Source organism: Macaca mulatta, chromosome 1 (genome assembly GCF_049350105.2).
Source record: "Macaca mulatta isolate MMU2019108-1 chromosome 1, T2T-MMU8v2.0, whole genome shotgun sequence".
Classification (NCBI taxonomy): Eukaryota; Metazoa; Chordata; class Mammalia; order Primates; family Cercopithecidae; genus Macaca; species Macaca mulatta.
In genome coordinates, this window is record NC_133406.1 from 123,874,514 (window position 1) to 123,889,002 (window position 14,489).

Below are 14,489 nucleotides of genomic sequence, written 5' to 3' on the forward strand. Positions count from 1 at the left end.
GTGAGTTCTTTGAAGAAATACAGAGTACTTATCAACTATCTGATGGGAGATTCCAGTCTAGTTGGGGGAAGGGAGGGGTTTCTTGTGAGAGCATTAGAGGCCCAGGACGGAGACTAAAAAGCTCTGGAACCAGGCAGGTCCGGGGCTGATGTTCCTCTTGGTGTCTCTGTCTTTGTGGATCTCTTTACCTAGTACCTTTGCTTGCCATGGGTCCCCACTCAACTTTCTAACACCCTAATTCCATGCATGACTCATTCTTACCCTCTCTAACTTCAAAGTCTTGAGAGAGGAGAGGCCCTAACTCACAGATGGGTAGCAAGTCGGGGCATGGATTTCCCTTGGCTAAAGTGGCAGCCCTAAGCCAAGCAGCAGACTCAAAGTGATAGTTAAATGTTAAAATGATGGCTGTTTGGGCAACAGAAAAATATGCATGCATCCATTCATTCAGTAAACATCCATAGCATTAGATGCTGGGGAGGATATAGCCTGGTCCATGTCATCTAGGAACTCATAGTCTATCTGGGAACAGGCAATCAACAGAAGTGGAAATGCTACACTAAGGTGTGCAAAAGTGAGGATCCAGACCTAATGGGTATTCACAGGGTGAGTGGATTTGCCAAGTGAATGAAGGTCGGGGGTAAGGTGGGTGGGTTGGGAGAATGCCAAAGGGACTTATAGGATGGCAGAAGAAAGGGTGTATGGCACATTAGGGGACTGCACAGGAGTTTGAATGGCTGAGCAGAAATGGGTTTATGTGTTGGAGTCCAGTGTGAAGATGGATGGTGGAGAGGGGCAGCCATGTGGGCTTGGAGGGTGGATTAGAGCATTAGTTCTTAGATTTTGCTGTGCATCAGAATCACCTGGAAAGCTGCTTTTAACAGATTGCTGGGTTTCATCTCCAGTTTCTGATTCAGTAAGTCTGCATCAGAATTTGCATTTCTAACATGCTGATGCTGCTGGTCCAGAAACACTTTGAGAAATGCTGGATTAGAGAAAGGCAAAAATTAGGGATACCACCAAAAAGCTGCTTCAGGCACCCAGATGTAAAGGACACCAGCAGTAGAGAGAATGAATTATTGAACAGCAGCCACTATGAGACTCCCTTTTATGCATAATTTCACTTAATCCTTTTAACAGCTCTGAAATATTCTAGAGTAAAGGAAGCACAAAGAGGCTTAATTATGTGCCCTTCGTCATTCAGTGATGGGTCACTATCTGTGTCTATGTTAAAAGACACAAAGTCTACGTTCTCTACCACAACATTGGAATCCACAGTAATTGGGTGAGGGGCAGAGCAGGAAAAGAGAGGGCTCACTCACCTCTCCGGTTTCTGCCTTGAATAGTAGGGTGCTGAATGTCATCACTGCCTAAAGCATATTTATTTGTGGAACCTCAAACTTAGGCTTGCCATTGGTACTAAGACTCAAGTATGCTGTGCTCTTTCTGAACAAATGCAGATGTCCAGGACATACTGGATTTGTACATCCAGGGCTCAGGAGAGGACCAGATTAGAGCTGGAAATCATGCCAGGAAGAGTATGAAGCAGGGAGAGAAGGTGTGGAGGCCCTCCCTGAGGAAGCGAGGGGTCAAGCCGGTGAAGAGGGGGCTGAGAACTAAGGAGTGCACAGAGACAGTGACAGAAAGGTGGGAGGTCTGGTTTCAGGAAGTGTGTGATAGATGGAAGAGATGCAGCAGAGGTCAAGGAAGGACTAAGACGCATCAGGAGGTCAGTATGAGTGACCTCAATCAGACAATTTCTGTGAACTGGTATTCATGGGAGCTGGAAGAGGCAGAGGGATGATTGGGAGGTGAACAATTACAAGTGGCAGTGACTCTTCTAGAAGTTTGTCCATGAGGGAGGGTGATAGCTAGAGAAAGGGGTAGGGGTCAGGATGTGAAAGGGGTAAGACTCCAATTTAAATGCTGAGAAGGACCTTAAGAAGTTGAACATATCAGTGAGGGCCCATATATTGAAAAAGGTATGTGGTCAAAAGTGTTAGGAAGGCATTTAAAAGGGGGGTCAGAGACAGAGATCTGTAGGGAATTGACAATGCTGAGGGCCATTTTGAGAAGCTGCTTGTGAATCCTCTGGAGTGATTTTAGCTGCTAGTGACAGGGCCAGGAGGAGAGTTTGAGCATAGAGGTAGAAATGACAGCCCAAGCATTCCTGCTTTTAGAAAGCTAGGAAAGCTCTAACCCACAGCAGGCCTGGCTTTGGTGCCAGCTTTACCCCTGAAGAGCCGCTCACTTACCTGCTCTTCCTAAATCAAATGTTTGGCTGTAAAACTTTTTATTCAAAGGATTGTCACATAGTAAAGGGCAGAAATATTCTGGTGGAAAATCGAGTGGGAAGTTCAGAGCCTGCCTTTCGCCTCGCTCCCTCCAGGGTTTCCCCAGAAGACCAGGGCTTCTTAAGCTGTCAGAGAAACACTGGCTTAGCTTTCTCTGGGGTCCCCTCATCAGAAGCTAAAGTCTCAGTGTTTCAAATCTTTTGCATCAGGAAATGCCCACGACCTCCATCACAGCAGCTAAGTGCACTGGTCTTCTCCAGGGATGCCAAGAGTAGACATACAGGGAGTCGAGGTATGGATATCACCAGTGTGCCAGCCTGAGCTCACAAGAGACGTCTTGTGTGACTGGCCCTGCCGTCACAGCTGGGCCAGTAAAGTGCCTTCCAGGAGGATCTAGTTGCTACCTGACTCACAACCCTCTAATCCCAAGATCTTTTAGTTCTGTTAGTTTCATCCTAGTTTCCTTATCTTGGTCTGAGCAAATGACACATTTTAAAGATGACTTGCAGACAAATGTAGAGATCATCCCAGGGGAAGTGCCCCAAGAAAGGAGAGTCCAAGAGCACCTGCCCCTGGTGGGTTCTGTGGCTGGAGTGGGTGGGTACAGCAACCACAGCCCCAGTGTACAAGAGTCACTCCTGCCCTCTCCCCCATTGGCCCAGCTTGGAAATGCACAGCAACCAAGCATGAGGACTGAGTTAAGCTTTTCAGAGAAAAGACACTGATCATCTGGCAGATCACGATCAGTTTGGTGCCAGAGGTAAGGAGTTTGCTTGTTGTGTTTGCTTGGAGGTGACACTTGGCAATGACAGCCTGGGAGAAGCACCAGCAGTTAACAGCACTCTGCACCACTCATGGCTGAGACTGAGGGGAGCCTTTTACAGCAGCTCTGAAAGCAGGAGGTGTTCTCAGACTTGACCCTGAAGTAAACACATCTCTTTCACCTTTTTCTTGAGTGCCTGCTGGCACATAACCACTTGCTGAAATTGTGTCATTGATGCTAAATTAGGAACACATTATATGGAAGGAAGGGAACCACTTCTCAGCACACATGCCCAGGCAGACTGTGTGGGATAGATTTCTGCTTCTCAGATAAGCCCTGGGCTAGACATACTTGAGATGTGGTGGTGATCTCTGGAGGGAAAGCAGGAAGGCTTCAGGTCTGTGTTTCAGACTGGAAGAGAAGGGCCTCATCTGCAGTTTATTACACTCTGAGGCTCTGGAAGTCCTTTAGGCAAGGTGCTTTTCCATCAAAAAGCCAGATGCGAAAGCAGCAGGTGGAGTTACAGCCCTATCACCCCAGGCAGCAGCCAGAAAAAATATGTCAGGTAAACTCACCTACTCCAAATAAAAGAGCATGGGCAGAATGCTTCCTCTTAGCCAGTGGTTTCCAAACTTGAATGTAAATCAGAATCACCCGAGGGCTTATTAAGCCACATTGCTGATGCATCTCTGACTCAGTGGGTCTGGGCCCACCTTCCTAGCAAGCAACCAGGTGATGCTGATAAAATGCTGGTCAGGGATGCACATGTTGAAAACCACAGCTCCAGATCACACAGACATCTGTACCAGAGAAGCGACGAGGGCACAGACAAATTCCATTATAATAGCCATCTTTATTTGTAAAAATCCAGATATAAAATGTATTCTTTCAGTCTTTCCGGGTGTTCCTTTTTTACAAAAACAAAAAGGCACATAAAAACCTTCCCGCTGTCATTTCCACAGATGGATGGTTTTCAGGCAGCCCTCCCCCCTCCCCCCATAGAGCTACATGCTTCATTCCAGGACGTCTCGCTTCCCCACATGCTGCGGTGCTTTCCTACCAGGGTAGAGTTCCAAACTCCAAGACTGAAGTACACAAAGAGGGGGTGGGTGACGGATGCAGAGTGTGTGGCCTGATGCTCCACGGCGTGCAGGACGGGGGGCTAGTAGTAGGTTTCCTTCTCTACCCAGCCTGTGGGTGGCAAAGAGACAGATAAGACACACAACAGTGAATCTTCCACGCTCCAGCATTACAGAGGGAAACGGATGAAAACCAACCTAAGGATGACGGGGGTAGGGTGTGTTAAAATCCAAATTCAACATGGGACCTCAACTGTACTTATTTAAATGTTTTTTAGGAATACCAAGTTACCTGGAAAGATGGTTTAGATTTCTGACAAATTTTCACTAAGTCATACTTGGTTTGTATTTTAAAGTCTAAAACATGACCAGTCCTCAAACTGTAACTGAGATCTACATTCTGAAGATGTGACTATGGTCAGTTTGCTGGTCCAGTCACCTTAGCTAATCAGACTGACCACTGAGGGAGCCCAGACACCTCAAGGGAAACAAAAAGCCAACAGAACTATAGCCCCTCCCCGCTTCTCCTCCAACCAAAGTCAGAATGCCCATAATTACCGCCAGGGCGTCGCCTGATGATGAGTTTTCTGACTTCATCATATACGAAGATGAGAAGGGAGTAGGGGAAGGCACAGAACCACCAGGTAGGTCTGGAAATAGAATGAGGTACCAATTTATACGCACGTGAACACAGTTCAAATAAAGAAAGAGAAATTGCACGTCACCACAGTGACAACGAAGTAATCAGTCTGAAAGAAGAAGCCAAGTACAGTCACAGTTAACTACTGAGTCATTAACAGAACAAATAAAAATGTCTTAAAACAGATTGCTTGCTGCTCCATGTGCCCAGGGCCTAGAGACGCAGAGGAAATCAGTCTGCAGACTTTGTAATGGAATCCCTACTCATCTTCAGTTTGGGTTTCATAAGAGTTGGTTTATAGGATGAGCAGAGTACATTTTCTGTTAAACATCCCAGAGCAACTGAACATTTTTTTCTTTCTTTCATTTCTAAAGTGTTTAAGAAGCTCTTAAGACCATCTGCCTAATATCCCAGCATTTGAAGATAAAGACCTGCCAGTGTGGGTCAAAACCAGTTTATTCATTCCCCAAATTTGATCTCTGACAACAGCATTTGGGATATGCAGCTCTGTATTCTGAGTCCTGGTCCTGGGGACTGAAAAAAGCTGAGCCCAAAGGCTTCCAAGGGGCCCAGAGGCTGAGCCACACAGTCTCCAGCCTGCTAACAGGCTCCAGGCAGCCTCCATGATCACCAGCTCCCTGCTATGACGTGAGAAAGGCTGTCCCTGGGCAGGACTCTGGTGGTCTCCTCTTCTTCCTGTGTCTGACACGGCAGCTAAGAGAGATGACCTCATTTGACTCAGTCACCGAATAACTGAACCACCTTCCAAAAATGGGCAGAACCTGTCAGAACAATCTCTTTGGTGGTGGCAAAAAAACCAAAAAAACCCAAAAAAAACAAACAAAAAAACACCATGGAAGGACCCAGAAGATGGAAATGCCCCCTTTACAGTGTGATTTTCCATCAGCCCTTTTGGAAAGCTCTGTGACCTCTCCCAGCCCCTTCTTGATACATAATGGCCCAAGCTGACAGAATTCAATTTGGAGATGCTGGCCCCTGCTGTACACCAGCTTTGTGTAGGGAGCTAGGGATGCACAGAGAAGAAAGACACTGTGGCCCATGCCTTCTAGATTAAAACCTAGCAGGGAGGTGAAATGATAAGCAACAAGTAATGCCAGAGAAGAGGTGCAAGTGCACAGGCCCTGGAGGGACAAGCTCTAAGGAAACTGGCCCTGAAGGGACTATCGGGATTGGCAGGGTAGGAGGGAACAGAAGGAGGGATGTGGGGAGGAAGCATCCTTACCAAATACAAAGGAAGAGGAAGAAAGTCGAATTCACCTAACATGAGTTTGGATGGGTAAGGGATACAAGATAAAGCTATAAAGACAGGTTGGGACAATGAGACTGACTCTGGATGCCAGTCTCATCTTGCACCACAGATGATGTCTGCACATACCCCACAGAAAGTGAATGAGGCTGATGAGTTCTGGTTACTTTAGGGATAAGATGAGCTAAAGGAAGTGCTGGCAACAGGGGGATTGAGAGATGGTCCAGACGGGTGTAAGCAAGGATGGGGACAGTGGGAATTCGAAGGAGACTAATGCTTTAAATCAAAAGCTTCGAAGGAACTTGTAAATGGATCCCACAATCTGTGGCTTTGCACGTTTTAATCAAGTTGCAGCTGCTTAACCTCAATCAGGTATCAGTTACCAGGTATCACCAAACATAACCAATGTTGCAAAAAGCTAATGGAGTTTGTGATAAACCCTCTATTTGAAAATTCAACTTTATCTGAAATGCAGAGTCATTCACTGCGTTTAAGGCCAAAGACTAGCAGTGTTTCCTTTCATCAACTCTACCCATGACTGATTATGAAGTAAAAGGGACCTTAGATCTGCTTCTCCAACCTTCTTTGAGAGCAGAGGATTCAGAGTCCCAGAAAGGTGGAGGACTTGTAATGGGACAGTGACTAAGTAAGCAAATCAAGATTTGAGCGTGGGTGCCTAAGCTCCAGGGTACCCCCAGTTGGCCTCTAAAGACAACTGGACTACAGCTGTGGTAGACCTGAGTGTTGTGGTTTGCTGTTCCATGGAGCTAAAGCCTGTGTGGCTTTATCTTACCTTGGGCCAAATCCTAAGCACTAGCTGCTATCATGGAAGCCTCAGGATTTGTTAGTCTGATTTACTGACATGTAAAGCTTTCCCAGTTTTCTGATCCATGGGAATTTTTGTACATACCACTAAAAATTCTGAAAATAACAGCTATTACCACAAATAATGGGGGGACAAGCCACACATACTATTTCATACTTTTTGGAGCTACAAGAGGATCAACTTACTTGAGGGGATACATCCTAAGAGCAACACCCATTCCAGGGCAGTAGGAAAGGAAAGCAGCCAGGGCTGTCTCTTCAAAGAGGCCAAATATCAAGATCTTGTTCCTAAAATCAAAGTGGGGGAGAAAAAGCTTAAAAGATGCAAATAAAGGTTTATCTTTTAATGCTATGCATTAAAATGGCAGATCAACATCTTTATGTATTAGCTGTACTTGAAAACTTGGAGGTCAGGTGAAAAAACTAGAAAATTACATTTCTTGCTTCCTAAATTTGCCCTATAAACCAGGGATTCCAGAAACCTGGCTATATGTGTCACATGTTGAGTTTCTGGCAAAGGGTTTACAAATCACCAGTCCCCTTCTTTGAGCCAAGGCCCTGATATGTCCTTCATTACTTACTTCATCCCCTGCTGGAAGACCGAATTCCTCCTGGTCTTACAAATGACCAAGTCGGCCCACTGCACCACCACGATACTGACGAAGAAGGCTGTGTGGCAGGTGAACTCCACGATTTTCCTCTGCTCATAGGTCTGAAATGCAGAAGGCAGAAGATGAGCTCTGGCTCTTCACCTGCATGGCCGGTGGCAGTGTGGCCTCAGTCTTTTGGGGCTTGAGGAGCTCTGACATTGGTCAGGTCAGAGGCGCCCACTCACCCACTGCTGCCCGTAGCTGTCTTCTACATCGTTGATCCAGCGGTCATCCCAGTCCACTCGGAGGCCCAACAGGTGAAGTGGGAGGAAGCCGTTCTCAGCCAGAATCACAAAGTAAGTAAAGAAGCCGCCCAGGGCCTGGATCATACCTAAGTTGGAAAAACATCCCAATTACTAGAACCTCACATGCAACGGTACCTGTATAGCCTTTAGCTGATTACTGCAGCGGGCCTGGGAGAGCACATATGGAGGAGTGTTTCCCACTGGTTGATAAAAGCACAGGGAAGAACTGCCTGGTCACTCACAGGCTATGAGGGATGGGATGGAGGACCCCAGAGGTACACTCCAATCTCAGGGCCCTCTGCTTTTTGAGTCACTTTTTGGAGCTGACACAGAGACACATGTGCCTTGCTCTCAAAATGCCCACCTCTGTTACTTGACCGGCTGCTTCTAAGGGCATGACCCTTAGGGGAAATCCACTTCCCTACTTTTTAATCTCTGACAAATGATAACTTCTTTTCCATCTTTCAAAATTCCCACATGCTGCCATTTTTCTAGCCACTGTGGCACCTTCTGACTCTCCTTTACACCTTCAGGACCCTCTTCCCCTGGCATCCAATTTAACCACACTGCTCCAAGTTCCTCAGGGCAAGGTTTCATCCTATACCACCAGAGACCTAGTCTTCCTTCCTCTCAAAAGTAGGCCTCCTTGGAGAAGGTCAGGATGGGCCACCAGCCAATCACTTTGTTGCCAAAAACTGTCTAATGAATCTTTGCCATAATTTCCACAATGTTCTAATCTGTTCTACTTTATCCAAGTGTTCACAGTTATGTGACCCATTAATCCAGGAGAGTAAGACATTCATGGTGGCTTCACCAGGTTCTCTTGAAAGAACCCTAGGCAGAGGATTTAAAAACAAATGGCATGCTGATTGCCCACCACCTAGACCACCTGTTAGCTAGTCATGCTCCATTGTGGGGGCGGAAGTCCAGCATAAGGTGGATGGAGGATCACCCTTTGGTGGTGACCTACTAGCCAAACCCTCAAACACATATACTTTCTCCAATGCCTAACTCTCCATCTAAGTGAGTGACAGATAAGTGTGTATCTCCAGGGAAAGCAGCCTGTGTGTCAGCACACACAATTCCTCAGAACCATGCCTCATGTTCCACAAGGCTCAGTGAGGAAGGACATCCTCTTTTCTCAGGCAGAGTTGAGACCAGTTCCAAGGTGCTCACTAGAGAAAACCAGTTTCCACAAAAGGTAACTGGGCAAACAGCAACAGATGTATTCTCACATGGAAGACAGTTTACAGAAACTCCACAGGCTCACCCTGTTAGGGCTCATCCTAGACCTGAAAGTCACCCTGGATTTGCAGTCTCTGAAATAAATCACAACCTGAAGAGGACGCCATCACCTCAGATGCCTTAGATGTGCCAGCTTCCCACTCCAGGCTGCAGCTTACCAATCTGCCCATAGGCCATGCTGATCAGCCTCTCATTCACAAGTTTGTCTGTTTTGGGATTTCTGGGCTGTCTCTTCATGATGTCACTCTCAGCCTGCTCATAAGCCAGGGAGATGGCAGGAACCTGGGAAGGGGTGGGGACAAGGAATTTAATTACTAAAAATAAGGAAGCTAATATGGTGAACCTTTTGTTATAAAATTCTTGCCCTCCCATTTAAAAATCTTTTAGGTGAAGTACACAAAAATAAAGATTCCCATCTGATGTTAACTGTTGCCTTGAAGAGCGGTAATACTGATTCTGTGATGTGGGGATTGGGACACACACTGGATATTGGTCCTGAGAATTTCTTTTCCCAACACCAGCCTCATGGATGCCGGGAGCACAGTGCCAGTGAATGAAGACACAGTTCACACCTCACTACTATTGATCTGTGGCTGTTGCGACACTCACCATGTCAGTACCCAAGTCAATGCAGAGGATGGTGACAGTCCCCAGTGGTAGTGGAATGTTTGCAATAATAAATATCAGGAAGGGGGTGATCTCGGGAATGTTACTGGTTAAGGTATAAGCAATGGATTTCTTCAAGTTATCAAAGATCAGACGACCTATGAAGAAGCAAGATTTTTTACTGTTAGCTTATGAGAGAAGCACATTGGAAACTGAACATATCCAAGAAATATACAGAAATGGATGCTAATGGGCAGTATCTGAATAAGATCTTGGTGTACACCTTAAACAGCTCTCACCTTCCTCTACTCCAGTCACAATTGAGGCAAAGTTGTCATCCAAAAGTATCATGTCAGCAGCTTGCTTGGACACATCTGAGCCAGCAATCCCCATAGCAACCCCAATGTCTGCTTTCTTCAAAGCTGGAGAGTCATTCACACCATCACCAGTCACAGCCACAATAGCACCCTACCCCAGAAAAGGGAAAATGGGTTAATACCAATCACTGTTTCTAGTGATGGAAATAGTGCGACGCATGCCCCCTCTGAGCACTCATTACAGACACTACTCCTTTCCTACTGAGACTATTTATGAAGCCTGAGAACCATCATAGGGAAGTATTCACACAGGCCCTACACCAAATAACAGAACTGACAAGTGACAACAAACATAGCCCCCGGCATTAACAAGGGCTACTCAAAGTAATGACTCTGGTGGGTGGCACTCCAGAAAATCCCATTCCTGTATGCATGCCCAGTAGTCTCCTGACCACTCACATGTCTACTGCAAACACTAGGACCCCATATCAGATGACTCCACGGAGGGGTCAAGCTCTGGGACACAGTGGGACACCTGGACTTTAAAGTGCTTCTGTCACTGCTAAACCATTAACAAGTCACCCTCTCTATGCCTGGGAGCTTCCTTCTGGCCTGTTTTATACAGAGTCTAATACAGCGAGGTTTGCATCCATCAACGTTGCTGTGTTTCCACTGGAACTCCAATCCCTAAAGCCAACAGTGCCCAAAGCAGCCCGATCCTTGTGCTGGCTGACCTGTCTCTGGCAGCCTTCCACAATGATGAGCTTCTGCTGAGGGGAGGTCCTGGCAAACACTATCTCAGTGTGGTACTTCAAAATGTCATCCAGCTGCTCGGAGGTCATGTCCTTTAGATCACTGCCATGCACTACGCAGGCCTTGGCATCCCTAGAATTAGGACAAAAGAAAAAAAAAGTCACTCATCACATCACCAGCACGTGTCCATCACCTCAAGAAGGGATATTCTTATGCAGATCACTCTGTAAACAAAACAAAGAAGGAATTTTCCCCAGCATGTAAAAGCTATTAAGTGTTCAGTACTTTACAGGTTACAGAGTATTTTCATATATTTTATCTCATTTGAGGCTCATGACAATCTTTGGGGCAGGCCTGTCTGTATTCTTTCCCTACCTTTATAAGACATGCTGAAATATAACCAAGTTTTAGCTGGGTGTGGTGGCTCATGCCTGTAATCCCAGCACTTTGGGAGGCTGAGGCGAGCGAATCACTTGAGGTCAGTAGTTCGAGACCAGCTTGGCCAACATGGTGAAACCCCATCTCTACTAAAAATTTAAAAATTAGCTGGGTGTGTTGGTGGAGGCCTGTAATACCAGCTACTTGGGAGGCTGAGGCAGGAGAATCACTTGAACTCAGCAGGCGGAGGTTGCAGTGAGCCAAGATCATGACACTGCACTCCAGCTGGGGCGACAGACTGAGACTCCATCAAAGAAAAAAAGAAATGTAAGTTTTAGACAGTGGCAGCGCTGATACAAGACCAAACCCTCCTCTAACCCTAACATAGGGTGAAAGGGTCCTAAACCTTAAAACGAAACCAATTTGCTATTACCTATTTTACTTCATTGCCAAGTGTTTCCTGTGTTTGCCTGAACGACCTAAGTAATTGTCCCTTCCTTATTTTATTTTGTTAGTGTGGACCTGGAAAGTGTCAAGGTGCTAGGTGCTAGGCAGTAGAGCTCAGTGGTTAACAGCATGAAATCAGAAGCTAGACTGCTGAATTTACTATATGACTTCACCAGTTCTGAGGTACTTCAAAAGCCTCTTGAATCCCTAGCTTCCCTGCTCTGCAAATAATAGGTCACCATATCAAGCTCTTAGAACAGTAAATACCATCTAAATGCTAATTATTATGACTTGCTCTTACTTAAAATCCTCCTTAGGAATGACAAGGTTGCTTTCTGGCAGTGCAGGTACATTTCCTACTCAGAGCAAGCCTGGATGCAAACCATTATAGAACCACACTGAAGATTTTAAACCATCACTACTTGCTCAGCAGACTGTGATTTGAGCTTCCTGCCTTACCTGGGGTTCACCTGGCTGACTGGGATGTTGAGGCGGGCAGCAATGTCTTCTACGGTCTCATTGCCTTCTGAGATGATGCCCACACCTTTGGCAATAGCTTTAGCTGTGATTGGATGGTCTCCTGTGACCATGATGACCTGTAATAAACAAGACAATGTGTTGAATGCAACTGCCAAGTAAATGACCTTAAAGTCTTATATCCAGTAGGCAAGAGTAAATACTAAGGATGATTCGGCTTAGAGTATCAAAAGTAAAGGAATGCAAATATAAAACTAATAAACATCGATTAGCCAACAATATAAACATATGTATCCACAGAAAGGAAACACAAAGGCAATACTCAGGTTTTATCTTGGTACACGATCACTAGCATATACAATGTCTATTTTTCCTTCTACACAGTCACATAAAAATACTCGAAAATTACTACACCAGCAAAAAAAAATAAAAATAAAAAAATAAAAATCTGATGCTGGTGGGACTGTGAAGACACCACATGCTACTGGCTAGCATTCTCAAATTGGCACAATTTGGAGGAAAAGCAACATGTGACAAGAATTCAAAATTGTTATTATTTTTTGATGCAGTGATTGTACTTAGAATATACTTTAAAAAGAGGTAGTCAGAGTGGTGAGGAAATAACTTCTACAAAGCTTTTCAGGGCAGTATTAACCCTGAGAGCAGGCCGGGTGTGGTGGCTCACGCTTGTAATCCCAGCACTTTGGGAGGCTGAGGTGGGCAGGTCACCTGAGGTCAGGAGTTTGAGACCAGTCTGGCCAACATGGTGAAACCACATCTTCACTTAAAAATACAAAAATTAGCCAGGTGTGGTGTCAGCTAATCCCAGCTACTTTGGAGGCTGAGGCAGGAGAATTGCTTGAACCTGGGAGGCGGAGGTCACAGTGAGCTGAGATCGCACTATGACACCAGCCTGGGCAATAGAGCGAGACTCTGTCTCAAAAAGTAAATAAAATAAAATCCTGAGAGTAAAAAACGGAAACAAATCACATACCCAGCAACAGGATTATTAGTGCACTTGAGTAACATTCAGCTACTTAAAAAAAGACGGATACACAGAGGACACCAAACACTCACTAACAAACAGTTAACTGAAAACACAGAAGATATGCCATTCATTGCATAAGGTACATTAATTTAGAATAATGCAATGTTTTAAAACTTCAAGTCTTTTGCTGTTTTTACTTTGCTTACATTTCTTTTTTAAACAACTGCTTTCCAAAAAATTTTTAATTTCTTGTGTGTTTACACCATCATTTTAATACGATTTGGTCTTTTCTGGGTGCAAGTAAAGCTTTGGAGATAGAAATTAATACTCCAGGTGAGATAAAACAGTGGCCATCCGGACCTCAAAGGGCAACATTCACTGAGTAGGGTGTCCCAAGGCACTAAGAGATGAAGCCAAGGAGGCGCCTGGGCACTACCTTAATTCCAGCACTTCGACATTTGCCCACGGCATCAGGAACGGCCGCCCGTGGAGGGTCAATCATGGAGATGAGCCCAACAAAGCACAGATTATCGATAGGGAAATTCACATCGTCGGTGTCAAACTGGAACCCTTCAGGAAACTGTTCATCTGGCAGAAAGAGGTGGCAGAAACCTGAGGGGAGGACAGGAGCCTTTGAAAATTTCAGTGACGCCAGGCAGTAAGGAGGACAACAGCAGCCTATTCAGCCCGCCTACCTTTCTCTGGAATGTTTACTTTGGAAAATTTTTAAAGTCTATATTTTTATAACAGAGTGAGGGTTTTGTTTAACATTTATGAACGACAGAGTCACTGAAAGAAAAAAAGCATTTGAAAGAGAGAATCCATCACACCAGGCCTCAGAGGAATTGGAAATTGTTTAATGTGGAGAAGACTGAATTGATAACCCTAATTTTGAGCACCAGGATATTAGGGTTCTAGACTTGCCCACTGATGATGACACTAAGTTATTTGGATTTGGCAAATCATGGAATTACGTGCCTCAGCTGCCTTCTCTGGAAACATCAAGGCCATACCTCTGCTCTCTCGTTCATTTAACTGAAACATATTACCGAGCACCAATATGGGACATCATACTAGCTACTTTTGAGGATAAGTACAGATCAGATGCATTCTGCCCAAGGGGTTTATCATCTAGTAGTTAATACAAAAATCAAGATAATGTCAGACATTCCTTTCAATGTTGTATGAGGTTACAATGATCTTTAACGTGCCATGTAGACTCAAAGAAGAGAGACTGCTTCCACTCTGGGGTGGTGGAGGTAGTGAAGTGAAAAATACTTAAGAGAAGATAGCAATCCTTCGGTTGGATAGACACATACGAAAGATACCATGAATTAGATTTACCCAAGTTAAGAAGAATAGGAAGCATTATATAAATAATGAATGTAGTATCTGTCAAGCTACAAAGTATTATAAATACCACTTCCCCAAATACATTAGACAATGGGTAAAGTGAACTTCTCAGCCTCAGTAGCTGTCAGGGTAGAAAAAAATGGATAGCATCTTAGACTAAAAGTT

General features: G+C 45.0%; 1 protein-coding gene across 1 annotated transcript in view; it reads right to left on the minus strand.

Annotated features, from left to right (window-relative positions):
* Positions 1-3,962: 3,962 nt before the first annotated feature.
* Positions 3,963-14,489, minus strand: part of ATP1A1 (ATPase Na+/K+ transporting subunit alpha 1) — a 31,354-nt gene continuing 20,827 nt past the window's right edge. Inside the window, 11 exon segments of the mRNA NM_001266673.1 lie at positions 3,963-4,245; positions 4,692-4,783; positions 7,052-7,153; positions 7,447-7,577; positions 7,701-7,846; positions 9,164-9,287; positions 9,615-9,769; positions 9,911-10,079; positions 10,663-10,813; positions 11,966-12,102; positions 13,408-13,583. Coding sequence (NP_001253602.1) covers positions 4,217-4,245; positions 4,692-4,783; positions 7,052-7,153; positions 7,447-7,577; positions 7,701-7,846; positions 9,164-9,287; positions 9,615-9,769; positions 9,911-10,079; positions 10,663-10,813; positions 11,966-12,102; positions 13,408-13,583 — 1,412 coding nt within the window. The 3' untranslated portion in view covers positions 3,963-4,216.